This window comes from Gasterosteus aculeatus, chromosome X, assembly GCF_964276395.1.
Source record: "Gasterosteus aculeatus chromosome X, fGasAcu3.hap1.1, whole genome shotgun sequence".
In the NCBI taxonomy this organism is placed as follows: Eukaryota; Metazoa; Chordata; class Actinopteri; order Perciformes; family Gasterosteidae; genus Gasterosteus; species Gasterosteus aculeatus.
Window position 1 is genome coordinate 2,155,870 of NC_135698.1, and position 26,413 is coordinate 2,182,282.

Sequence of the window (26,413 nt, forward strand, 5' to 3'; positions counted from 1 at the left end):
CACTTCCACGCTGTTACCCTGGTTCGAGCTACAAGGTTTGCCCGGTCGCACTTTCTGGATTACACCACAACCTCGAGGAAATGTGGTTGATGTTAACGTTACGTAAAATTGGGAAAGCCCGCATTTACTGGCGCCGCCTGCACGTTTTCCTTTGTAAATACCTCCCCTCTCGTACAGCGCGGAGGCACATTAGCTTGTTACCAAGCTAATTATACAACTTGCACCCAGGTCTCTGTTAAGACTAACGTTACATCAGCCGGTGTGTGCGTGTTTGACGCGGTAGTTCATACATTTGTCAGCAGTGCGGGGTCTCATTCTTAGACTAAATTAGGTCGGGGGGTGGTGGTAAATGCTAACGTTAGCTCGGTGAAAACACCACAGTTATATGTCGCGTAGGCAAACATTAAGGTAAGTGGTACCCAGCTCAGTATTGCTGTGTTAGTGGGCTAATAAGCGGCTGTGAGGTTTGTGTCAACTTCTGCTATGTTTTCTCTTATGGTCTTTATGCAAACAGTTAATTACTGGATGGGGTAAGGTTTTATTATAGATAAACTGTACCCAACTCAAGCTTAACACTCAACAGAAAATAGTAATGTTAATGTTTTTATTTTTTTCTTATTTTTAACTGACCATTGGTGGTGACTTCAGGCTCAGAGAGAACTTATTGGACTACCTAAGGTAAGTTATACCGCCAGAAAGCAGTTATACAGTGCCATTGAAATAGCAGTAGTAAAAAGGTGCTTGTTTTAACCTCTTTGCAACAACCAAAACCCTTTAAATGTGTATATAGGCATGTGTTTATTGCTGTAAGACAAGAATACTTGGATAAATATTCGGAGTGCTGGCCACATTTAATGAGATACTTTTCTGTTGAAATGATTGGCAACACATTTCCCCCCAAATTATTTAAATCCACAAAAGATATGCCATCTATTTGTTTTCCCCAGTGTTACGCTTCATGTGGAGATGCAAGGACTATGGAACGCAGTGCTCTGAGACAGAAGTCTTCAACCATAGACACAGCATGCTTGGCCAAAGGTGTGACATATAATGGACTTAACTACATCTGTGGGATGATTTTGATCCATGGCTCACTGGGAGGACTGCCAGAGTTCAATAATATCATTCAAATGGTGATACTGCAAGACAAGTTGATCTTTGTTGTGAAGAAGCTCAGTGGACGGTATATTGAACACTGTAGAGCTTATGATCGCCAGGCAAGAAAGTGGGACTTTATTGGACCAGAAGAACTACATGATGCTTACCCCCTGGCAGACTACAAAATTGGGAGGATGCGTCTTGTCACATTGAAAAGATATATCCATGTTTAGTATGGAGGACTAAAAGTGCCACAATTAAATAAATAAACACACCATTAAAAAATGTAATGTGTCATTAATTAATTAAAATTAGAATTAAATAAATAAAAGTAATTAAATGTGTCATTAATTAATTAAAATACTGATTCATTGTATGTAAAATGCATATATAACTATTTCACATTTCATGATCCTGCGTTTACGCTTCATGAATTACTTAAAACTGTCAAACTGACCCATCAAAAGTTAGTAGGCGGAACCAACTTATTAGACCGGTCTGTCAGTCTGAATCTGACTTTCTATTCCCTTACATTAGTGCGGAAATAGGCTTCTATAGTTGTGTGAATGCATCGCTCCAGCCAATCCAAAGACGGGGTTTCTAACCAATCAGGTGTAGAGACCATGGTGACTGGCTCCGCCCCCTTACTGTCAAAAAGAAAAACAGCGAGCGCGTAGAAAACACCTTTAAGCGCGAGCAGAGATTCACCTTTCGCGAGCGAGCAAATATCACGCGCGAGACGGAGATTTGCTCGCGGATGTTTGATTTACGCGCGAGTTATGATTTTTATTTTATTTTTTTCTCCAGGGAATAACCACGATCCCCTGGTTATAACAAATAAACTGATGGAAGTGTTTCCGAAGCTCCAACAAGGGGGAGGCTTTAATGGAAAATCTTGCATTGCTTCAGTGTACCAGCACTGGATACACCCTTGCCTATCTGAAAGATCCATCGACGATGATTGGACAGGCTACAATCTACATAAGTCCACTTCAACAGGATCTACCCTTAGATTGTGTACATAAATGTATAGAGACCAAGTTTAATACATAATCAAAACAAAGATTACTGGTGACTTTTAATCATTAGTTAAAAGCCATTTGTTAGGAGAGCTCACGTCCTGCCTCTGGTCCAGTCATCCCCTGCATCACTTGTCAGAAGGAGGTTCCCTTTTCAGAGATGAAGCTGCACAGATTGAGCTGCAATGGGTATGTACTTCCTAAAGCAATGCAAGGGTAGCATATTCATTTTCTTTGGGAATATGTCCTCTTAGAGTGTTGTGCACACAAATAAGCCAGTATGACCATCATTTCAATAGTGTTCACTTCAAGGACACCCATGCAGGAAAGAGAACAAGAGGGAGGCCAAAGGGAAGAAAATGATAGTGAGACAGCCCCAGTCAGTGACAGTGTTCCAGTGAGGTCTGAAACATCAGCTGAGAGTGCAGTAGTTCCAGCAGTGATTGTCAACGAGCAGTTGAAAGAAACAGAGAAACAGACAGTGGTATGTGTCATCACAATAGTGTTGCTATAAGATTGTGTGTAACTGAAAAGTCAATAGAAAGATAACGCTTGTAAGATGTAGTTGGATAAGATAATACAGTTACAGGCAATTAATAACATGCACCTGGGTTTTTCTATTTTTCTAATATATAGTTTTTGTTGAATGCCGTTTTTATGTCAACTCAGCGTAAGTCATTTTGGAGAAGGCTACAATTTGGTTTAAGTGAATTCTACAAGCAGTAATACCACAGGCCAAGTAATCGCCCGTTCCAAACAGGCACATTTTTAACGGGTACTGCACTTGTATAATGTAATTTTATGTATTCAAGGGGTTAATTGTTGTGACTTTATTCCCTGCTCTCTTGGTACTTTACAGGAGGAATGGGCCGAACACTGCCATTTGAGGGTGAACCTGACCATCTTGTTCCAGCAGCATCAGAGGCACTGATTGAAAGCAACCTCTTCCGGGTTGCAGGAAGGATGTTGGCCCACACCTTTCTGCATGACGGTCCCCATGTTACAGGATTAAGTCCTGCTGTAATTCATGTACTGTTCAATGGGGACCCTGACATGGCTACTGTTGTTGTTGAACACTGTCCTGATCTGCACATCAGGAGCATCATAGAACTGGTATGTAACCTAAAAGAAACTTTGCCATGTAAAAAGTATTGCTTGGGCAGATATAATAAATGGTATGGTCCTTATTCTAGCTTGAACATGAAGAACTTACACCAGAACAGAAAGACAGTTTCAGATCTTTCCATGTCTTGGGATCTTCCGGCAGTCACCAAAACAAATCGGAGATGGCTACATAATAAACTTCTACTCCATGCAGTGAGTTCCTGCTGGTTAAGTGACAGAATTCATTGCTGTACTTGTTGAAATTATAGAATGTATTCTGAACCCTGGCTTGTTAATGTTAACACGAGAGTTTAAGTACTAGAGTTTTAATGGATTTTATGAGGCACTTTATTGTGCTTTTATTAACATTTTTTCTACTGTGCGAACTTTTGTCAAATTTGGGTTTTAATATGGGTCGGTGGGAGGACCATGCACCAAATTAAACAGTTGAGAAAGGGACTGAAAGATGTAATGGTATGGCCCCTGCTGACATCTAGGCCAGACGTTGTCCCACTTTTCCCCAAAATGGCTGAAATGCAGTTCACACCCCAGGTAAGTCAGTAATTGAGTTACATTTGTGACTTAACTTGATGAATTTTACGTCTATTTTCAATGACTGAGCTGGCTATTTTTCCATTTTCCAAGAATGTGATCTGCATAGTCCTTCACCAAAATAAGTTCTCCCTTTTTAAAATTACAATTTTTGTTTTCTTTAAGATGCTCCTAGAAAAAAAATCACATGGCCAGTTGAGGACAGTGATGATGAAGACTTTGACACCACATGCCGCATCACTGGCTTTCTAAGGATGTTCATTGAAACAGGTATAAACCTTATTTCTCTTTACAAATGCTTCTATGTCTAATGGATATTTATGATCAAATAAAGTAAACTAAATGTCTTCAATCCATTGTATGACTTTTAGCTTCATCAGGTACCCTGGCCTAGCTGCTGACATTCTGGGTTGGCTGGGAGATGCTTCCTCCTGAACTGACAGTGGAGATTTCTGAGGGAACCCTTCCTACGTCCTCCACATGCTTTGAAACACTAAAGCTGCCAGCTCATTTCAAGATCTACATGGACTTTGAGAAAGCACTGGATTTGGGCTTGTTTAATTTTTTTCAGACAGATGTCAATTAGGGCTGGGCAATATTTCAATATTATACATATCGTGATTTTGAAGCGTAATATCGTTACATGGTAAGATTAGTCTTTTCCTGTTTTCAAAGGCCGCATTACAGTAAAGTGTAATTTTCTGAATTTACCAGACTGTTCTATTATTTGCCTTTAACCACTTAGTCATTATATCCACATTATGATGGTTATTTATCAGAAATTTAAATGTGGAAGATATTTTGTGAATGAATCAATTGTCAACCATACAATATAGTCATTGAGGTGTTTGGTCAAAACTATTGTGATATTTGATTTTCTCCATATTGCCCAGCCCTAATGTCAATGCCTACACTGTTCAGATGAATTGACACAAGTTCAGTGTCTTTGAAAACTTTGATTAACACACTGTGAAGTCGTTTATTTATTTATTTTTTATAACCTATGAGGAATATGGACGAAGAGATGCACTTTAAGTATTTCCGCATGTCGGCTTTGTCACGGTGTGGTTCACTTCATGTTATATTTTGTAGTTTTCTGCCACTCGTGTCCCCGGGTAACTTCACTTCCTGCCTTGTCCCGTCATCCCCTGTGATCGTCTAATACAGGGGTCTCAAACTCGCGGCCCGCGGGCCAATTGCGGCCCTCGGGACGATATTTTGTGGCCCCATCCTTAATATGAAAGTGTAATGTTAGTGCGGCCCACTGTCAGCTGCTGTGTGGGACATGTTATGATGTTCTGGTTTCCTACTGTGTGCTTGTCCAGTGAACGTGGCATGCATGTGACTGACATGGGGGGCGGGTCGTGTGTGTCGGCCGAGGTGCAGAGAGCAGGAGGGTGAAATTCAGTTTCCTGCCCTCTTTCGCGCAGGTGATCATGTGACTAACCGTTAGCATCGCTCGTTTAATAAAGTTTTCCTTTACGACTCACACTAACAACACATGAAGCATCTGACGTCACCGACGAGCGTCTCCGTCCATTCTATTCTAGGACACAGGAGGAGGGAGGAGGGAAGGAGAGGACACTGGCTGTTGCTGGCATTTACCAAGCAAATACGCCACTGGAGCCACGGGAGCACAGAGCAGCATGCATCTAGTCGCCCGGAAATGACGCACAAGAGGAAGAGCTTCTTCTTCTTCTTCTTCTGCTTTTTATGGCGGTTGGCAAACAACTTTCGGGTGCATTACCGCCACCCACTAATCTGGAGTGTGGATTTAAGGAAATTAAACCTTTACTAGAACTCAACCAAATCAAAACCGAAAAATTCTCAAATTCTGTTAGTCTTGTATTCTCTAAATATGCCAACAGCAGTTCCCAACACTTGTCCCTAATGCCCTTCTTCAGTATTTCACTTATATTTGCCTCTCCCAGCTCTCTTAGCCCCTTTCTCAGGACTTCTCTCTCTGCCTCGTACCTCTGACATGCCATCAAAACCTGGTCCAGTTTCCTCTTCTTGACAGTATTCTCACCTTCCATTTCGATGTTTCCCAAACGTATAGAGGGAACTGTTAAGACCAGTATAGCCATTTCTTAACCTTGTCATTACCCTCTCCTCTTTTCTATTTCGTCCACCAGCTCCTACACTCCCAACCAATGGTTTATTTTTAAACAGATATCTTCCTTTGCTCCCTTTATTCCATTCATTCTGCCATATCGTTTTGATTTGTCCCTTAATCACCCCTTTAGCTTCTGCCTTACTCATCTTTATATCGACTATATTTCTCCCACACTTCAGCGCCCTTTTTGCTGCTTTATCCGCCTCCTCATGTCCCTCGACTCCAACATGGGCAGGGACCCACACAAACCTAACTGCCATCCGCATTTGATCGGTTCTGAAAAGGGATTGTAGGATTTCGAACATTAAATCTTCTCTGCTTTTGGAGTGGAAAAACTAGAGGAAGAGCTGATGGAGGCGTGCCACTTTTAAACCAGCCCACCTAATTGCAGCCACCTGGCGTTAATTGCCAAAAGGGTGGCACCTCTATACTGCTACACTGGCAGTTATATACTACTGACGTTGTATACCCCTCTGGTGTAATCATACAACAATGCTGTTATGTTTGTTTTCTTTCCCAACCAATGCGCTGGAGTGTGCTCGTGCATAAAGACATAGAAGTCTGTCCTATTATGGAGTAAGTGAAAGCAATTTATTGTGTACAGCAAGGTAGATGTGTGTCCCGTAACAGCAAGTTCTACGACAAAAACTACCATTACTATGGTTCCTTTCTTCCCTCCTGAAAGGTACTTCCACTGAGGAAAGATCGTAGCATGAGAATCGTTCTTGGCATGCCTGAGAAGAGAGATGAGGTCACAGCAGAAGTTCTTTTGTATTTTGGTGTTGTGGCATTTGCGTTTGTGTTGTGGCTTTTGTCTGAACCTTCTCGGCCACCGTACCCAAACATCACCACAACATATTCCCATAGGTGGCACTAGGATGAGCGACATAAACATTTGCCCTTCACTAAACTTTCAAACTCTGTAAAGTGCATCCCTGCTCACGGAACATGTTAACAACAGTCCGTTACAATACATTCCATTCACATATACACTACATTCCTGGTTTTAGTTTAACCCAATTCCCACGCTTACTCCTTTTGAGTTAAATATTGTTCGTTGGTTCATTCGTTCATTCATACAGTAAGCTAGGCTAGGCTAGTGTCCTAGAGGTGAACTAGCCAGCTAGCAAACTGCACACGAAAGATCATTTCCATACGTATAATTACCTTTTTCTCCTCATGCCTTTGGATGTCCACGTGCCGAAGTGCTGCTGCGCTTGATAGCGGGATGCACAGTGTCTCCCGGTTGGACCCGCGGCAGACAGCGGCACGCCGCTACGCTGCCGGGACGGAAAGAGAGCTGCTAGGTGGCTGTCGACTGTGTCCACACCTGGAGCCGCGGAAAACGACCGGCTGCTGCTGAACACTTGAGGCATTAGACAATGTTCTGATTGTCTCCGCTGAGGCCAATATATTGTTTAGTAACGCCGCTGCTTCGGCTAAGTTGCTTGAAGCCTGTTGAGCACACGGTTGAGCTGACATTATTGCCGCACACCTTCTGTTTTAACTGAGATTTTCATATGCGTGTGTGAGAGAGCATTTCAGTAGTGTGTGTGAGCGTATAGAATTCCAGTAGTGTGTGTCAGAGGGTATTCTGAATAATGTCCCTCACGGCCCGTCATACATTGGTGGGTGTTTTTCGCTGTACTACTCACTGGGTCTACTCTGGCTAGCGAACCTAAAGTGATGATATAAACCATTTATCTTGTGACTAATGTTCTCTTTTGCTTAGGACGCTGGGGCGGCGGTAGGTAAGACACTGTTCATTTTATGCATAGCAGAACTCTGCATCACGGCCCCTTGATTATCCCGGTTTAGGATGGAGTTCAACCGCCAAAGATTCTGCAATATTTCAATATTATGCTGTGTAATAAATGTTTGTCAATTCAGACAGAGTCTGTCCTGATTGAAATGGCGCTTAAGCGGTAGTTCTAGAAGTAAGACTCCCATTATGCCACGCGTAATGTAAATATGCTTCAGCTGGTCTCCCAGAACTATCCAATCAGTGGAGATTGGCTGCACCCAGGTGTATACGACCAACAGAGGCGGCGCTGTGGCTCTAAACCAATCACATAGTTGCTGTCAAACCCTTTAAGGCAGGGGTGCCCAACCTTTTTTGAACCAAGATCTACTTTTAAAGTCGATTGGTGCATCGAGATCCACCAAGCCATATCGAAAGCCCTAGCGTAGCCACAATTTATTGAGCACCTATATAGGACACTGTTTTCTGACACATAGAGTTTTAACAATCATAATACATTTTTGAAGTAAATGTGAGCTTATTCCAGCAAAGAATAAGCACAAGTAGGCCTAGGACTGGCCCGTAACAACACAACAGACAAACAACCAAAATAATCCAATGCCTAATTCTTTTATTCTTTTTTATAAGAACTAATTCGAGTTGGAAAAGTGGTATTTCTTTACCTTTAGTGGGATTTCTGGCACTGAGAGGAGGACTATAGTCTCTCATAGTCCGGACAGTAAGAGCTGAGTGCCAGCCGTAAGCAGACTGCAAGGTGGTCATCAGTCATGGTGGATCTGTATTTTGACTTGATGGTTTTCATATGTGAAAAAGCAGACTCACACAAATATGTTGATCCAAAAAGTGCAGTCAAATTCTCTGCAGTTTGTCTGAGGTTGGGGTACTTCTCTTTCTGCATTAGATTCCAGAACTGGACATTCATGTCAGGTGTTGCTCTGGATTTGATCTCAATGTAATTCTTCAGTGTGAGGATCTCATTCTCAACAGCACAGCTATCCAGGTTGAAGAGTAATGCCACTTTGGACGTTATACAATCCACATCTATATTTTCCCCAAATGGAAAACAGAGATAGCTGACAACAGGCTCAATGGATGCAAAGTCAGTGAAGCGCCTGTCAAATTCTGACAAGATGCTCTGCACTTGCTCATCATAACAGTCTTTGCCCTGACGCTTAAGTTCTGTGTCCATGTGTGGAAAGTTCCGCAGATCACACTGTTGCAACCGGCTTGATAGCAGGTGTAACTTGCTTTTTAAAGGTGTTCACGGAGCTGATCGTGTTCATGATGTGTTTCTCCTTACCCTGCAGCTCTAGATTCAAGTTATTGAGCTTGTCAGTCAGATCGGTAAGAAAAGCTAAATCCAACAGCCATTGACTGTCTTCTAGCTGTGCATGACCAGCATGGTTTGAACGTTTCAGAAATTCTTTAATTTCGGGCAACAATTCAGAAAACCGTTCCAGATATTTACCTCTGCTGAGCCACCTAACGTCTGTGTGCAGCAGCAGATCTGTGTGTTCTGCACCTGTCTCCTCCATTATACTCCATTTTATACCAAATACCATTATACAATGTTAATTTAGGAAATCCGGGAAAGATTCACACTGTTTGCACAATCCAATGAACCCAGCAGTGCGTCCAACCATAGCTGGAGCCCCATCGGTTGTAATGGAGACGAGTTTGAAGAGGGACAACTGGGTCTTCTTAGCAAATTCCATGAAAACTTGAAAAATGTGTGTGCCCTTTCAAAGGCAAAATGGTCAGCAGCTCTTCTTTTACACTCATGTCGTCCAAAAACCATTCTTTTTAAAATCAGCAAAGAGCACATCTGCAGCTTCCATGAACGCTACTTTCACAATCTCACCAAAAGATTTCTTTCCTTTTGCAAGAACATGACTGACTCGATAAGATGCTATGGTTGCAGCCTTACTTTTGGTGTTGGGCCTGGTAAAAACGGACTGTTCAACTCCTGGACTTTTCGGGCATGCATAGGTGATTTGGCTGGGAAGTTTGTATCGTAGCTCTTGTGGACCGTTTTGAGATGCCGCTCCAAATTCCCTTTCTTTGGTAAAGCCACGTTTGCATTGCAGATAAGACAGATGGACTTTGCATTCGAATACACAAAAAAACTCTGAATGAAAATGATGAGTTTTAGATTTTTTAGCTTCTGCCATGGTAGTAGCCTGACTTGCTCCCATCTAGCTTCTCGGGCCCTTTCGAGTCCTTAGTTACAACCTAGCAACCATACCCATCATGCGCAGATAGAAAGTAGCTCGTGAGATTTTTTTTTTCATTAAGTTTGTGTGTTTTTCTAGGTTCTGTTGTGTTGTGCTCAAATGTTACTGTTAGTTTGATGTGTAAGAGCCGTGTTGGGCAAGTTACTGAAAATGAGTATTTAGTTACTTCTTTTAAAGGTAATTGAATTACTTACCTGTTACTGTGTATCAAAAGTAATTAGTTACTCTGGAAAGTAACTTAAGTAACTTATGTCTGCTTTTTAAATGTAATGAATATAAATAGTACTGAACAGTCAAACACAATAAACATATTTTTTAGACCTATTTATTGTAATCAACAGGGCAACAGGCCTTCAAATCAAGCAGTAGTACAAAAGTCCTCGACAGTTGACAGGATGCATCTCATCTTCAACACGGCGAGCGATCAATCTATTCAGTGTGGAGCCGTGGTTGTTTGCGTGGAGCGGCGCCTGCAGCATCCGGCGCTCTTTCGTCGCGAGCGACGCAACGCTGTTTACGTGCACGTACGCCGACTATTCTGTGACGCACATCGTTTGGTGGCCACAACTAGCCGGCCCTCCGCTTCGCGTCACAAAAGAGAGTAACGCGAGTAACGAAGTCATTTCAAATTTCAGTAATTGTAACTGCGTTAATTTATCTAAAAAAATACTTTGTTACATGCTCGTTACCGCTAAAAGTAGTGCAATTACAGTAATGCGTTACTTTGTAACACGTTACTCCCAACACTGTAAGAGTGTGGCCACCATGACCCAACATAGTGTGGCTGTGGCTGAAGTTCTAAATCCGTCAATCATTATGTTTGAATGTTATTAGGGATCACAAAGAACACCAATAAATACCCACAAAGCCCGGCGCTCCCAGGCAGACCCCTGCAGAGCATGTTGCTAGTTGGAATGTACAGCAAAACCTCCTCTGATCAGAGCTCGTACTGTGGTCTGAAGTGGGAACTGGCAACTTGTTTGGACCAGTTGACTGATTGGTCTCTTTTACCTTTTTTAGGATTCGACTTCACAGTCCCACTTGTCTCTACACCAACAGAACAGCGCTCACAGGGGCACTGATATAGGATATACACTGGATAGGGCTGAAAAACATTTCTCAATTATTTAACTACATGACTGTCATAATAACTAATCTATGAAACAATGTTTTTGGCTTTTAGCTTTTAAGATGCGAGGATTCACTAAATAGATATTCAATTATTTTCATACAAAAGTAAACAGAACTAACTAATAAATGACAACCAACTAACATGCCACCAGTTCCATATCCATCAAGTACCTCCAGTTAGTAGGAAATATTGGAAAGAAGGAACAAGCCTTTGTAAAAACCCCTTTATCAAAGCATTAGCAAAGCAGACAGGTTCCGTATTTACATATTCTATATACAACCTCTGATAAATTATATATATATATATATTCCAGTGATCCTCCCCTGGCCTAAAATTAGCACAAGGAAGGGAAATAAGTCCACGCACGGCTTCTGCGCTCTCATTAAGAACCTACATGCTGTATACAGTGTTTCCCCTTGGGGCATTTGAAAATAATTAATTAATTAATTCCATACTTTTTCAGGGTGGGGGGGGGGGGCGCCCTCTGTTATATAATATATATTATATATGAATGCCTTTTGAAAGACTGTTTTGTCTTCATGAGTCCAGTTATCCGAGAGAGATGTTTAAAGATTCTCCTTTTGATCTCCACCTGAAAGAGAAACCATAAAAGTAGTGTAAGAGTGAAATTCTCGTATACACATATTTAGTATTTGGTTGTGTTAAGATGGATGCAAATTGTGAGCTCTAGTCGGCGCTGCCGAGAGGGTAAAGTGAGGAGGATGCCCGAGGGAGGGAGCAACCCTCAGGGAGGGAGCAACGAGGGCTTGGCTGTTTGTTGCTGTTGACGTTTGACTGAACCAACATTAATGTAATGGCGCAGGTGAGGCACCAAAGTTACACACTGGCTTCACTCTGCAGAACAGGACGTACCCGGGATGAAAACACGCAACCGAATCTTTGGTTGTTTGTCCTTTCAATCGAACACAAGCTCAAATGATGCACCGTGCAGACCAGGAATGTATGTGGTTAGTCTGATGTCGACTCACAAGCTACAACTTTTCTTGAGTTAGTGTTGAAGTTTGTTCTGTTGTCAAATTGCCTCATATTTTTTGCTATTTCCATTAGCAGTAACATCCAAACAGCAAGTCGATGTTGTCCTTTTTAACAATTAATGCCCACTAGTAGAGTTGTATGTGTTACATAAGTTCCCTTTAGCATGATTTCTATAGCTGCTCACCTCCCAATCACTGCTGATGTCTGCTGATGTCTTCAAGAGTACCTTCCTCCATTGTCTCCTCATGCGGTTCAACGTCCTCCTCCATCCTCTCCTCCCTTCCTGCTTCCTCTGCTCCCCTTACTTCCTCCTTGCGTCCTCGCTGCCTCTGGTTGCGCCGCACCTTACGAGTGAGGCCTTTCCTCCTCTGCCCCCGACAGGAGGGCTGAGTGGACGGGGACACGTTGGGACATGGGACATGAGCCCCTGTAGACACGGCGGCGGCGGCTATACAGGACTGTGTGCGCGAGCCGGAGGAGCCACTGAGGGTCTGGGATGGGCGGATGTTTGCTGCACCCTCCAGGTCTGGGTATGGGGCAAAGGTGGAGGATGGGTAGACTGTGGAAAAATCTGGAGCTGTGGAGCAGCCAGCTGCTTCATAATCAGCAGAGTCTAGGATAACATGATAATAATCAACACATTATTTTACAGTTTGACAGTGAATTATTTCTTTCTACATCATCCAACGGAAAATGAGAATCTTGCTTTTGTGTTTCCTCCTACCAGGGCCACTGCCGCTCAGTGACTCATCGGTCATCGGTGGCTCCGCCTCCTCTTGGATCGTTGGTACAGATGCTAGGAGACCTGACACACACACACACACACACACAAATAACTATCCTTGCTATCTAAAGTGTATCCATACTAAAGTGCTTGGATCAAGAATAAATATCTGCAAGATGTGTGTGTATATATAATATATATATATAAATATAAATATATATAAATATATATATATATATATAAATATTATATTATATATATATATATATATAAATATTATATTATATATATATATATATATAAATATTATATTATATATATATATAAATATATATATATATAAATATTATATAATATATATATATATATATAATATATATATAAATATATATATATATAAATATTATATAATATATATATATATTATATATATATATATATATATATAATATAATATTTATATATATATATATATATAATATAATATTTATATATATATATTATATTATATTATATATATATATATTTATATATATATATATTTATATATATATATATTTATATATATATATTATATTATATTATATTATATTATATATATATATATATATATATATATAAATATTATAAGTTGACGACGTACTGAGTCCTCGATAGTGGGACAGCTGTTGGTAAACTTGTTTCATTCTCTCGATGTTGAGCCGGCTGCCCTCTGCGTGGTTGATCATGGGTTTTGGGTAATCCACTCCCACCACACAGTTTGCTGCCTTCTGGACCGACTGCGGGGCATTCCACGGCTCATAGATGTACCGGTTGGGATAGTCCTTCAGCATGGGGATGTAACGCCTGCAGGACATTTTGAAAGAATACTTAATATCATTGGAACTTCAATCGCCTTTGCAGCTGACATAAACGCACATGCAGATAATGCGGAGGGATCAATGTTGGTGTGGGTCCATTGGATAAAAAAATAAATAGTTAGAAAAGGATGTCAGTTTGAGGAAAAAAGTTTGTCTGAAAACTATTCAAATTGGAAACAGCTTTTGCTTATTTGTCAAGGAACACACATGGCTTCACTTTGCAGGGGAACTCGTCACGCCTCCGATGTGAGGAGTGAGCTGCCAATTGCAAAATAAAGTCTATCATCAGCGGTACCTGGAAACCCATTTCATACCGGCTGCGAAGAAAAGGCAGAGTTATAATTGAATGCAGGGTTTTATTGATTCTGGATGACCGGCACATTTTGTATATTCTTTGAATAAAGTACACATTATTCACAGGAAACATCCCTGAGTTGAATAAGGAACATGGTGTGGTGGCAGATCGTGTCTGTGCAGGTCTGTACCGGATGTAGTCTCCTGAGGGGTCCGTTCTCCTTCCAAAGCCCACCGGACAGTAGCAGTGGAAGAACTGCTGGAAGAAGGCGCTGCAGGACAGCCACATCCAGCTCCCAGCATTCACGCTCCAGTCGGCATCCAGCAGCAGCTCCTCAAACACCTGCAGGCTCCCACAGATGGATCCATACACCATTGGCAAAGTGAACATTGATGCTGTGAAACTTGTACTTTGACAATACTAAAGTACCTTCATGCCGCTCTCCCAGCTGATCCACAGGTCTCCCCTGGTGAGGAAACAAGCCACGGCGTGCCGGGCCAGGTGGTGGATCCAGCCCTCCTGTCTGAGCTGAGTCATTATGGCGTCGATCCAGGGAAAGCCAGTCCGACCCTCGGCCCACTTGGCCAGTGCCTCTGGGTTCTGGTCCCATGGGATCTGAGAACGAAAGTGTGTGCGACACGGACATCAGAAGGATGCCTTTTGTTCTCCTAGTCCCCCGATCACACCGCGCGGCCAGAAACAGTACGGCATGCGCTCCTCTCCACGTGCACCCCAATTCATCACTCGTGATGTATAAAAGCGATCTGAACATTTGCCTCACATCTACCCTGGGATGAGACTGCTGTGAGAAGGACATCCACAGGTGTGATGCCCCTCCTGGTTAGCTGTTCGGGACAGAAGGATGCAAAGGCCCACCTGCACACAGATGGGGTTCGCCTCCATGCGGTCAAAGTTTGGGTTGTTTGTAGCCGCTGTGTAGAAGAACTCTCTCCACAGCAGCTGGGCGAACAGGGAGAGAGGAGGACTGCAGCGCTTACGCAGCTGGAGGGACGTAGAACAGAGAACACTGATTATTGCAACAGATTCCAAAGTCGATGGTCGAGGAGAAGAATTCAATCCAAGATGAATCTGTAAATTCCAGATTCCATGCTTCATGCATACACTGAATACTAATATGCATTTTTTTAAGAAGCAGCTGATGGTTCTTTGTGTTACTTTAAAATCCAATCACTGCGCCACATTACAAACCCAGAGGCTTAAGACGCTTCAACTTGCTCTTCATTATCAGAAGTGATGGAGAGCAGTGGATCCACAGTACCTTCATGTACAGCTCTCTGAGGTTGTAGTACAAAACCCGACAGGACAGACAGCCAAAGCGCAGGTAGGGGCTGAGGCCAGTCGGACTCGCATACAGAGAACACGTGTTGACACGAGGGGGCTCAAAGTTGGCTACCCACACCTACAGACAGACACACAGATAATGTGATTACATGTCACTTCCGAGGAACCAGTTGAGGTGGTTTGTGCGGCGCCTTAGGGTGGTGTTCCAGGCACGGTCATCTGGGAAGAGGCCCCCGGTAAGACCCAAGACTATGGAGGGATTATATCAACAATGGCCTGGGAACACCTTGGGATCCCCCAGTCAGACCCGGTAGATGGGGCCCAGGAAAGGGACGTTTGGGGTCCCCGACTGGAGCCGCCCCCCCCCCGACCCAGGATAAGAGGGTTGAGTGTATACGATCCTCAAGCGACAAGCTCAAACAGAACCAATGAACAGGGTTGAAGGTCATAGCCAGTGTGGGAAGACACATTGAATGCTTCCTCCAAAACTAAGAGTTCATGAAGAAAATAAATTTGCAATGTTTCACCTTTTTGTCCAGATGTTTGTTGAGTCGGTCCAAGGCCTCCGACTCTCCTCCGTGCCACACAGCTGGAGGCAAACCTTCAGTCCTGAATCCTGGAGACATGATTGAGTGGTGTAATGTTAAGCATTTGACCTCTAACGAAGCAAACATGTACATACTAAAGTCTGACTAACAGTAAACGCCACATTTAATTACGCCCTGTCTTTCCGTTGGCCCTTTTCAGTGAAATGAAAGGTATGTACCGAGTTCTTCCAGTGAAGGTATACTGTATTGCTGGTTGTGGTTGTCAGCTATATTAGTGCGACATCTGTCCATCTGCTGCTGGCTGATCGGAGGCAGAGGTCTCCTGGGTAACTCCAGTCTGCTCACAATGGCCTGGAACCGCTTAAAGGTCAGAGGAGGACTGTTGTTGTTTGCCTCTATTATCCTGTAAAAACACACAGACATAAAAGTAGAGCAATGTCCTAAAGGAGTACAACATTTCGTTATATCCAAAAGGTAAAAGCCACACTTCATCTTGGATGTCATGTTGTTTTGCAGATACGTATACGAATATGTCATTATGGGATGCTGTGTTTTTGACGTACAATGCAAACAGTCAAATTGAGTCAATGACAAGAGCAAACGCACAAGAACCAGTCACATTCATTTAAAACAAAGCATGACAAACCAATCCATCAAACTGATGCACTAAAACAGCGCATTCACATATTCTTACTGGGGCCTGAGCCAACTGCAAGTCGGGCGAAAGCCCTATTGTGTTTCGAAGAATTATTATTTCTCCACTTTAATCGTACTTTTGATATCATATTCAAAAATTCTTGAATTTTGGTGTGCGAAACATTTAGATATTCTTTGGGTTGCGCATTTGGGGATAAAGAAATGGCTCTCTAGCGGCCCCCCGGAAGTGCTCCCTCTGGGGATATTTTTGCCTAGTTTCACCGATTGACACGAAATGTTGCACACCTAGCAAGATTTTCCGCCATTTTGAATATTGTGAAAAACTTGTTTTTGCAAACTCCTCCCAGACGCTAGGTCCGATTCTCACGAAGATTTCAGGAAATCATTATTGGGTCACTGCCATCAGAAGTTATTAAAAGCTTGTTGATATCTCATTGGGTTTCGAATTAATTTATGGACCAATGAAGGTCGTAGAGGGTGTGGCCTAAAAGTGAAAGACCTATAACTTCAAAAGTAATTAGCCCGTCGCAACCAAATCTAATCTCTAAGATATGTTCTCATTGAGTCCCTGAGCATACCCTAATTTTTTCAGAATATTTGAAAATTAGGGGGCGCTGCAGTCATTCGCTGAATCTTTGCTTGCTTTTTGCAATTTCCATCGTATTTTGGATTCACAAATGAACAAACTCCGAGAGTTTGAACCCGATCCACTTCATTCTCGGGAATATTGATCTTGACACCTGGGTGGTCAAAAGTTATTAAAATCAAGAGTTTTCGTGCAACTACCGGGGCGTGGCCTGGCGTCCATTTTGGTGAATTTTCTTGAAAATATAAAATGTTATAACTCCAACGAACATTTTTTTTCTGGCCGAAATTTCTAATTCATGATGCTATTGTACGCCTTTAAAGTATTCCCATTCAGTGATTTCCCAAAAAATATAGCACCACCTATTGGCTTAGTTTTACACTTTAATGTGCATCTTCAACCAATCAACAATATGGTCCCCATAGACTTTAATGTGTAAAGAGAGACACAGGGCCTGAATCTGATTGGATACAAGCTCTTTAAAACAAGCTGCACTGGAAGCAACAGAGGAAGAGGAGCTGTGCAATGAGAAAATAACTATAACACATGTGTATTAATTAAAAATACATGAAATAATAAAACAGCTGACTGCCCACCACATACATGCATACGTGTGTGTGTGTGTGTGTGTGTGTGTGTGTGTGTGTGTGTGTGTGTGTGTGTGTGTGTGTGTGTGTGTGTGTGTGTGTGTATACACAGCTTTGATGACAGATGGCTGGACGGACACATTTTGTCTAACATGAAGATCTGTGACAAATATGCAACACTATTGTATGTATATATGCAAATAAATACATGGACATTATATACAAATATATGATTTATGAGTGTGTGCTACCAACCTATCCAGGTCGTAGAGGGTGTGTGCATTTCTGACAATGGTCTCCACTCCAAACTCTTGGGCCATCTTGATGATGGCCCCATCCCTCTCTTTCCCATAAGGCTCTGGGTCATATTCAAATGTCAGTCTGGTCACTTCCCACTCCTGCAGTAGAGCAAAAAAAAGAAAAGGAGAAGAAAAGACCGAGGGAAATGAAGGGATCCACAAAGGCCAGAAAAGTTCACTGAGAAAGCCAGAGAAAGACTCGACGAGTAAAAGGATTTTAGAAAATTTAATTGACTTTTGAGGAGATTCTAGAGAAGAACTCTATGCCCAAGAAGATTCTAGAGAAGAACTCTACGCCCAAGAAGATTCTAGAGAAGAACTCTACCCCCAAGAAGATTCTAGAGGAGAACTCTACGCCCAAGAAGATTCTAGAGCGTTAGAGAGTGGTGTTTTTGTCTGTGACAGACTTATAGATGACAGGTGGGGAGAAGCATATACCTTAAAGAGCCTTGGGAAAACATCTGTCGGCTGCCCTCTGATTACAAACAATCTGGACTTGAGCTTCTTCAGACTGCTGTCCAGGTCTTCCAACGCCTCCAGCAGGAACCTGCACACAGGAGCATGGAGTTAGTCAAAGAGGCCTCCGAGAACAGGAGAACTCACTGACTCAGTCCTGTGTGTCCAACGCCACACCAGCTGGATCAGAACTTATTGGGACTGAGTGAGTCAGGAATGCTGTTGCTGGACAGAAAATACAGACTCCGTAGTCAATTCTGAATCAGGGGGTTTGATGTTTCACTGAAACTGGAGCAGCTGTTACACAAATGTTCTGTGCAGACTCTAATCAGCAAACTGGGGTCGTTCCTTTCTTCATCATTGCGCTCTGGCAGCGGGAACCTAATATAAGCCGGACAAACTGCTTTAACTTCAGCAATGCACAATCTTCATGCTATTTTATTAATACGGTGTTCTGGATTACTCCTCTATCATGCTTTGTTAAACACACCATACGCCGGTAGAAGAGTGTGAAATATGATGAAAGCCACAGCTTGAAGTTAGAAAGGGATCAAATATACCGCTGCTAGAAGAAGGACCCCCCCCCCTCCGCCCATCCCATCGTAGGTTGGAAAAAAAGGTTAAATGCAGATCGGCAGCATAGATTCTTTAAAAATATGAACCGTGTGTTCAAGCTGTATTCAGTGTAGGGAGGGTAACCTGTTATGCCATCATGTCGTGTTGTAAGTATCCACTTATGACTATTCAAGGCAGCAGTGTTATTTATGCATGTACTCATCCATACACCTTTGATTGACTTTAGACAGCTAATGAAATGATCATATTTAAGATAATGTCAAAGAGAGTTAAAGAATAATCCTCTATCGTGCAAACCGGGTGGTTGTTTTTACTGCAGTGAGACCGTATCGATGCATGCGTGGTTTGTTCCATAGAGACCGATAAAGCACACAGACGTCTGATGAGAATCAGAGCTCAGTGGCGCGAGGCGGCGTCATGGTTACTGTCAAACACACTCCTCCAGTCCCCTCACCTGCCACGTAAGGATGGTTTCAATCAGCAAAGTGTGACCCGTCATGAAGCCGTCACTCGTTAGACCCATTAGATTCGAAATGAAGAATTAGGACTAAAATCATCATTCCAAACCATAATGCAAAAACTTCCATTTTTCAAATGTTATCCCGGGTGGTGGATACCTCCGATTGATCCATTGGAAGCGATTGGTGTGATTTCTGTAAACACTTGTGTACTTGTTGTGTTGTTGAATGGATGCTTGGCACGGATTGGTCTGAGTGGAACGAGTGTGCAGGACCAGGAATAGGAACATGTATATTCAGTGTTACAGTCACGTGTTAGTCACCCTCATGAATCACAGATGTCATTCAGAGAGACACCTGCTGTACCAGATATACGCCAGGTAAACAAACCCCACACCGATGACACCTGACAACAGCGAGAGGTAACCTCGAAGGAGAGCTGCTACCTCATTTAGCTATTTTAGTGAAATAAAGACTTATTGTAGATGACCTACCTTCAGCTGGTCTTGTTCATTAGTTTACAGCAGGGAGCCGGCTCGATGTCATGTAATCACAGCCGGCATGTTGTACGCGGTGTTACATCATATACTTCTAATATTCTTTAACAAGGCGCGATCAGATGTCAGCAATAGTTTTAATTGATTTAAAATGAATTAAGTAGCATGTGTGACAAAGTTACAAAAACACTCAATTTGTTTTTAGATGCATCAGAAACTGGAGGTGTTAAAAAGCCACATTTGAGGAGGGATATTGATTGTGAGTGGGGATAATAAATGTTCTTGTTTGAGAGGAGCTGGGTCTGTAGGTAGAACGCTGCACAAGGCACGTGGGTTCCATTTCAATCAAGTATCAAGTTGTGCAATGAAGGTTTAATCTGCTAAACATATATTGTGTGGTTGATAATGTTATATAGACCCCTTTATTTATATATATGCAAACTACAAGCCTACGTATGGAAGAACCTGGGGGGTATTGCACGAAACCAGGATAAGGGATTAAGCCGGGATATTCACGTTATCCTGGATGAATTTAGCTTCAACCTGGTTTCAGGTTGAGTTAAACCCAGCCAAGTAACCATGGAGATTAATTCTTTGTAGCTACCCTGACCAGGCCAGGCCAACAGCCAGGCTAACATTAATCCTGTCTGTGTGTTAACGCAGCTGCTGCGCTGATCCGAAACAAACTTGTTAAACAGTTATTCCGTTGTCTTCTAAATGTGTTCCGATTTATTTTTATTAACATGAATTACTCGTCACTATTGCTGTAACCAGTTTGGTTTTAAACTCTATTACAGTTGTTCGTCACACATTCAAACATATTGCCGAAAATCCTCAAAATGCATGGACGTGAATTCTTAATTGTCACCCAATTAAAGTTGACAAGCAGCGTCCCAATAAAAGCACCATGAGGCCGCACATACGATCAAGAGAAGAACCCACAAAAATTCCATTAGGAATCAAAAATCTCATGAATGAAGTTCTCATATGACATTTTATTAAACTAATAAACGTTTTTACAGACAATAAATAAATCATTGAAAAACGAAAGTCTCTCTAAAGAAAAACATGCTGGAAAGTCCTGCTGCCCAGGTGGTTTCCCAGTGGAACCAGAGTGCATGTTGAGTACTGGATCTGAGGATAAGCAACCCAGTAGATTAATACACCATACATTCATGTGATTACTAAGCAGTCAGTTTAAGCCTACCCAGTCATCATGCCCATCTCCCCTTCTCCCTGGACTTTGGCATGCATTGACACATGCTCTGCATAATTCCGTCATGCTATCTAACATTATAATACGGGTAGATGAAGTCCAGCGTTCTGATTGGTTGATTCAGTCACAATGGGTACATTATTGGGCGATAACGTACAGTTGCTGTTCACATTGACCCGAGCGTTCCGTGTCACTGCACACTCTAAGTAGCAGGTTAGACTTTGTGCGACCGTTAGTTGACATTTTAGCTCGGTAACGATCGCCGAAAACCCCCCGGAAATCCCACAAATGATCAGTTTGGGGCAACGAGAGCTTTTCGCAACCGGACAATTAAGGTGGACGCCATGAGCGATGTGAAGGAATGAGACGGCGCGAGACCCAATGCTGTTTACCTGCACGTACGACTACTGAAATGCGATACACTACGTTTGGTGGCTACAACTATTTTGTGCTGAAAGGCAGCGATTTACCTACTAATTATAATTTTGCTGGTTATTCGTATTATAAATGCATTAAGGTACTTTATCTTCAATAATGTAACAGTTTGAGTGTTAACGCCCCCCCCTGGGTATATTTGTTTCTAATGAAAGCTCTGTTGAAGAGAAGAAATAGTTGTCTGGGTTTTCACCTAATGGATCAAGGTAAACCGTCCGGTTTTCCTTTGCATAAATCACCTTCACAATACATTGAGCTATGTAATTACGGTCACATTCAAATAATGCTAGATTACCACACAGGTGTGGAATGTCTTCACATTGTTCTTCTTACGGTATCGCAACTATTCTCACAGATGACAAAGATGACCTTTTTTAATCCCGAAACTGTCACGGTGTGGGTTTGTTTCCGGTTTTATTCTTCCTGTCTTGTCCTGTCGTCCCCTGTGATTGTCTGATTCTTCCCACCTGTGTCCAATCACCTGCACCTCCCAGTGTATTTAAGCCCTGTGTGTCATGTGTCGCATCATTGATTGTTCCACCCTGAATCTCCTACCCTCAGTGTCGTGCATGTTCCTATTAAAGTCCTTTTTGTTTTCAACTCCGCGTTTGAGTCCTGCATCCACATAGACGTTGTTTGGAGTCTCGATAACGCACCTTCATCCTTCTTGCCGCTCCAAGATGTTATGAATGCATGAATTCAAAACCTTCAGTATTATTAAAAGGTGTTACATATAATTGGCAAAACCTCACAACCTCACTCTCTAATACTGCATAAGCCCCACTTTGCTCCACAGCACACCCAGATGACTGAAAGCAGGAGACAGAGTTGGTTAACAACGAGTCATTTATGATTGATCACTGTCGAGAATTGACATGTGTACTAACGTGTTCGTTCCTCTGGGCAGTGTGCAGAGTGGAGGTCAAGGAGACGGGTTGGAGAGTTGTTGGCTTGTCAGCAGGAGGCGATTGGGGAAGAACTCAACGTGCCGGACTGCAGAGGTGGAGGAGACGTAGAAGTAGCTGCCATCCATTTTGCCAGGAATTTGACCGTCTGCATATTTTTTTAGATGGTCGATTGTTAATTTTCCCGATTTCCTTTCCCACTTGTAAGGTCAGCACTTTTTCCATCAACGTTCGTGATGGTGTATGCACCCATCATGTCTGCCTCCATTTTCTTTGCTCTTCCATAATGTTTTTCCGCAATACTTGGTCCCCCAAAACAAAGCCGTCATCATCCCCCTTTGCAAACTTTCTTCTGCGCACCCGTTCGTGGCCTTTTGCCAGGTTTGCAGCCACCGTAGCCTACACATCCTTCTGCTCGGTGATGTGGCTGCAAACTTCATTTTGGGTGAGAGCATCGATATGGTCCTGCGATGCATTTTACACTGGAGCAGACACATTAAAAACAAGTCCAAATTAGGCGGAGACACGTATATAGTTACCAAGCAACTTAAACTGTAGGAAATTGCCATCATACCTGCCACTCAACAGGTATTTGGGAAGGATACCGAGCTTCCCTCCCATCCATAAGGAAATATGGGGAGTACTTTGTAGTCAGCTGTTTCTTAGTTCTTAGGCCAAACACGGTGGACTTAACGTATTGGTCCCAGTCACTTGGATGATCCTGGACCATTTTTTTTCAAAACTCTACTGAAAGGAAAAAAATAATTAATGACAATGAAGTCAGTCTCCATGTAGAACAGTGGTTTTGTTGGATTATATCTTAGAGAAATAATTTTATACCATTGAATTGTGCCATTGAGCTTTTGAACCAAGCCATTGGTTTGTGGACTCCATATTCATCTAGAAAATACACAAGAGGACAACGTATTTTGAATACAGTCATGGTTTTTCCATTGTCAATGTGACCATGAATACAGTAATATTACTTGCTTCAAAATTAAAACAACTTTGTTCACAAATTCCTTTCCACGGTCGGTCGCTTTGGGGCCCCATATTCATAGAAGACATCCGGATCCCGAGCTTTCCCACAAAGTCCATCCCAACTAATTCAAATGGCTCCGTCACCTTGAAAAGTAAACCAGACATGTTATATTTAGTAAGTATTCCCCTATAGAGGTCATCTTCTTTTGGCAGGCATCACACTGGCCAATCTAGACAATTGAAAAACACTGATATTGAATGTTTAAATATTACCACAAGCTCCCAAGAAATATGGACGTTGGTCTTCAGGCCAGTAGCATCGTTGACGGATTGCGTCCATAGTCGCGTCGACCCCACAGTGAGCTCCAATGTCACGGCCGTGAAACTCAACGAATATGGCGTTGGCTTCTTGTGGTGTCAACAGAACCGTGGCGAGATGATGCTGCTGCTCATCTCGTTTCCTGCGGCACTCATAATACAGCTCACCGCCTATGAATTACACATTGTGACATTTTAAATATTCAGTTTGGAAAAGGTACAACGCTTGCGTTATTTAACTTAGTTTAACATTTGTCATTTAGCTGATGCTTTTATCCAAAGTGACTTACAATGAGTGCATTCAACCCAGAACATGTACAATTCCTTCAGCAAAGCGAAGTAGTTGCTATCTTACGATAGCACTTAGTTACTTATCAGTTCATCAGCCGTTTGAGAACATATCGCTCATCCTCGCTGAAATGTGCTGCTCAGCTTGTAGTCCGCCGATTCCTTGACTTTTTGTGGGTCCATCTCTCTTGTTCAAGGATCGTATGTTCGGCCTCATGGTGCTTTCACAGGGGGGCTGCTCGTCAACTTTAATTGGGTCACAATTAAGAATCGATACACGTGTTCTAAGACACGTCCAAGGTAACCAGTTGTTTAAGATATATATTTAATATGTTTTCTTAAATAAAATGTCTTCATACGCGGCTGCGTACTGCCCACTTACGCAATCGTAAACGCTGCGATGGATGTGTGATCCGTTTTAAGACTTTCAGGAATATGAAGGAACGAATGGACAAACCGAGGCAGACACGTCTGCCGCTGTGGAGTAAACAACAAACAAACACGCGTAGAGAAACCAGTCGGGGTGTAACACCGGTCAAGAAGGTCCGGCGGATCATAAACACGTCCAAATAACAAGGGGGGGGGGGGCAGGAGGTTAGTAGTCTGTGGGCAAAAATTGCGTGTGCAGTGAAGTGTGATGAGGGCGATGAATATGAGGGACTACTGAGACACTCTTATGCGTACTAACATAACGCCTCGTGTGCATCTCACTAGCATACAGAAGGCATCTTAGGTTTCACCAGACCGGTTCGGTTTAAGTCACGAATTTTTCAGATGAGAAGTTAGTTGTTTAAGCATAATTTAGCCTTCGTAACAATTTGCTCCGAGGATGTGGGAGATGTGAGGTCCATTTAACGGGACCGTCTGACCCCACCAGCACCGGGCGGTCAGCCTCATCTCCCGCAGCAGAAAGCCGCCTAAAATTACATTCCGTCACTTAAGTATGGTAGTGAACTTGGACCTACGCAAGGACGGGCGAGTCCGGACTTAAAAGCACATTAAGGAAGGGCGTAAGATTGGCGCTTTTCGCTGGTCAAAATCTGTGAGATGTGAGATGCTCACGAGTGTTTCGTTAGTACGAGTGTCTCAGTAGTTGGGTCCCAAACGGCCCCTCGTAGATGTATGAAGTCCCATTCACCGGCGCTTCACGATGCCCATTTCTGAACGAAATGGCCCGTCTCAATATCAGTGCTTCTTCGTGCCTTTTAGACGTGAGAGGACGTTTCGGGAAAACCAGGAAACCCTTTGCACAAAAAGTAGAATCGAGAAATCCAGGATAAGTGAGAAAGCGCAGCTTGACTTAGCTCCGCCTTCTCATCCCGGCTCATCACGCTAAGTCAATCCAGGTGTGCAGAGTCGGGATAAGTGCACGCTCACGGCTTTCTTAAACACTATATGAATAAAATGTATTCATTTTTTGACTACTTTTCCTTAAAAGTGAGCAGAGGGAATTAATATTCCTGTGGAAATGTACCCTAAAGACTAATTTCAAACACGTATTCACAATGCGAGAATATGTTTTTACACCCATAAGCACACATCTCTGTGTGTCTAATTCTAAATATCTTACACTCCACATGAGTGTAAGCACCCACTGGGGCAGGCTGAATCCCGTATCCCGGTTCCGTGCCATATAACCCTCCGGTTCACCGTGCGATGCGCATAATGCGCCGCGATGACGTCACGCACCTCCATCGGTTGATCCCCACGTTAGCGGCTCCGGCGAACCACGGGTCCAGGATGTAAACGCAGCGCGCGCCGTCCGCTCCGTCGAGGGCCTCCTGCAGCACCGGGTTGTCGTGCAGCCGCAGGCCTTTGCGGAACCAGTGCACCGAATTCACCGCCATGGCGACCCCCTATTCCATCCTCGGAGGAGCCGGAGAAGCTGCTTTGGAAATCCAGCCCGCACGGAAACCAGCCGGGTCCCGAGCGCCGTCACTCGCGTGAACCAGCGAGCCAGGGGGCGTGGCCAGTGGCCGCAGCGGTCCTTCTTCTTCTGTGGTGTTCAATGGCGGTCGGCAAACGGCTCGCGGGTTCGCTACTGCTGTCCAGTGATGTGGAAAAAAGTATGGAATGCCGATTTAGTCTAAATTAAACAAATTAATAAATACATAAATACACGAAATATGCATTTGAAATACATCATCAAATAAATAAATGAGCCAATAAATGCTCACGGCTCTGTCGTCTGTTCTGAATGTTAGATGTAGCCACGCCCCCTGATTTGCATATAATAACGTGAAATGAAAAACGGCATTGTGAAATAAAAGTCTCTGGAAATGAAAAACGGCATTTTGAAATATAACACTCTGGAAATGAAAACTGGCATTATGAAATAAAAGGACCATGTAATGAAAAGAGGCATTATGAAATAAAAGTACCATGAAATGAAAAGTGGCATTATGAAATAAA

The 26,413-nt window shown here is 42.8% G+C and overlaps 1 protein-coding gene and 1 long non-coding RNA gene across 4 annotated transcripts; both read right to left on the reverse strand.

Annotated features, from left to right (window-relative positions):
• Positions 1 to 10,194: 10,194 nt before the first annotated feature.
• On the reverse strand, positions 10,195 to 25,990 carry LOC144383037 (cryptochrome-2-like). Of its 2 annotated transcripts, none has more exons than XM_078082138.1 (13): positions 25,691 to 25,990; positions 18,310 to 18,418; positions 17,828 to 17,970; positions 15,961 to 16,145; positions 15,722 to 15,810; positions 15,172 to 15,312; positions 14,769 to 14,894; positions 14,322 to 14,507; positions 14,083 to 14,234; positions 13,381 to 13,583; positions 12,738 to 12,818; positions 12,198 to 12,539; positions 10,195 to 11,609 (listed from the first exon to the last, which is right to left on the reverse strand). In XM_078082138.1, exons 1-12 carry the CDS (start codon positions 25,846 to 25,848, stop codon positions 12,205 to 12,207), a joined length of 1,908 nt encoding a protein of 635 aa, XP_077938264.1. In that variant the 5' UTR covers positions 25,849 to 25,990; the 3' UTR covers positions 10,195 to 11,609; positions 12,198 to 12,204. The 2 variants fall into 2 exon arrangements, with proteins under 2 accessions (XP_077938264.1, XP_077938263.1); XM_078082137.1 differs by having other exon boundaries at positions 12,198 to 12,626.
• Positions 22,117 to 23,884, reverse strand: LOC144383666 (uncharacterized). 2 transcript variants are annotated; one of them, XR_013451090.1, is made up of 5 exons: positions 23,669 to 23,884; positions 23,405 to 23,539; positions 23,255 to 23,314; positions 22,989 to 23,158; positions 22,117 to 22,896 (listed from the first exon to the last, which is right to left on the reverse strand). It is a non-coding gene; the product is annotated as an uncharacterized LOC144383666 (long non-coding RNA). The 2 variants fall into 2 exon arrangements; XR_013451092.1 differs by having other exon boundaries at positions 23,422 to 23,539; positions 23,669 to 23,808.
• Positions 25,991 to 26,413: the final 423 nt, after the last annotated feature.

Excerpts from the sequence above, each read along its gene's own strand:
- LOC144383037 (XM_078082137.1), bottom strand. The coding sequence starts at position 25,848 with ATGGCGGTGAATTCGGTGCACTGGTTCCGCAAAGGCCTGCGGCTGCAC. Across the intron at positions 13,584-14,082 it reads CCCTCAGGAGACTACATCCG|GCGTTACATCCCCATGCTGA; the intron begins GTACAGACCTGC and ends AATGTCCTGCAG. Across the intron at positions 12,819-13,380 it reads GTCCCACTATCGAGGACTCA|GTCTCCTAGCATCTGTACCA; the intron begins GTACGTCGTCAA and ends TGTGTGTGTCAG.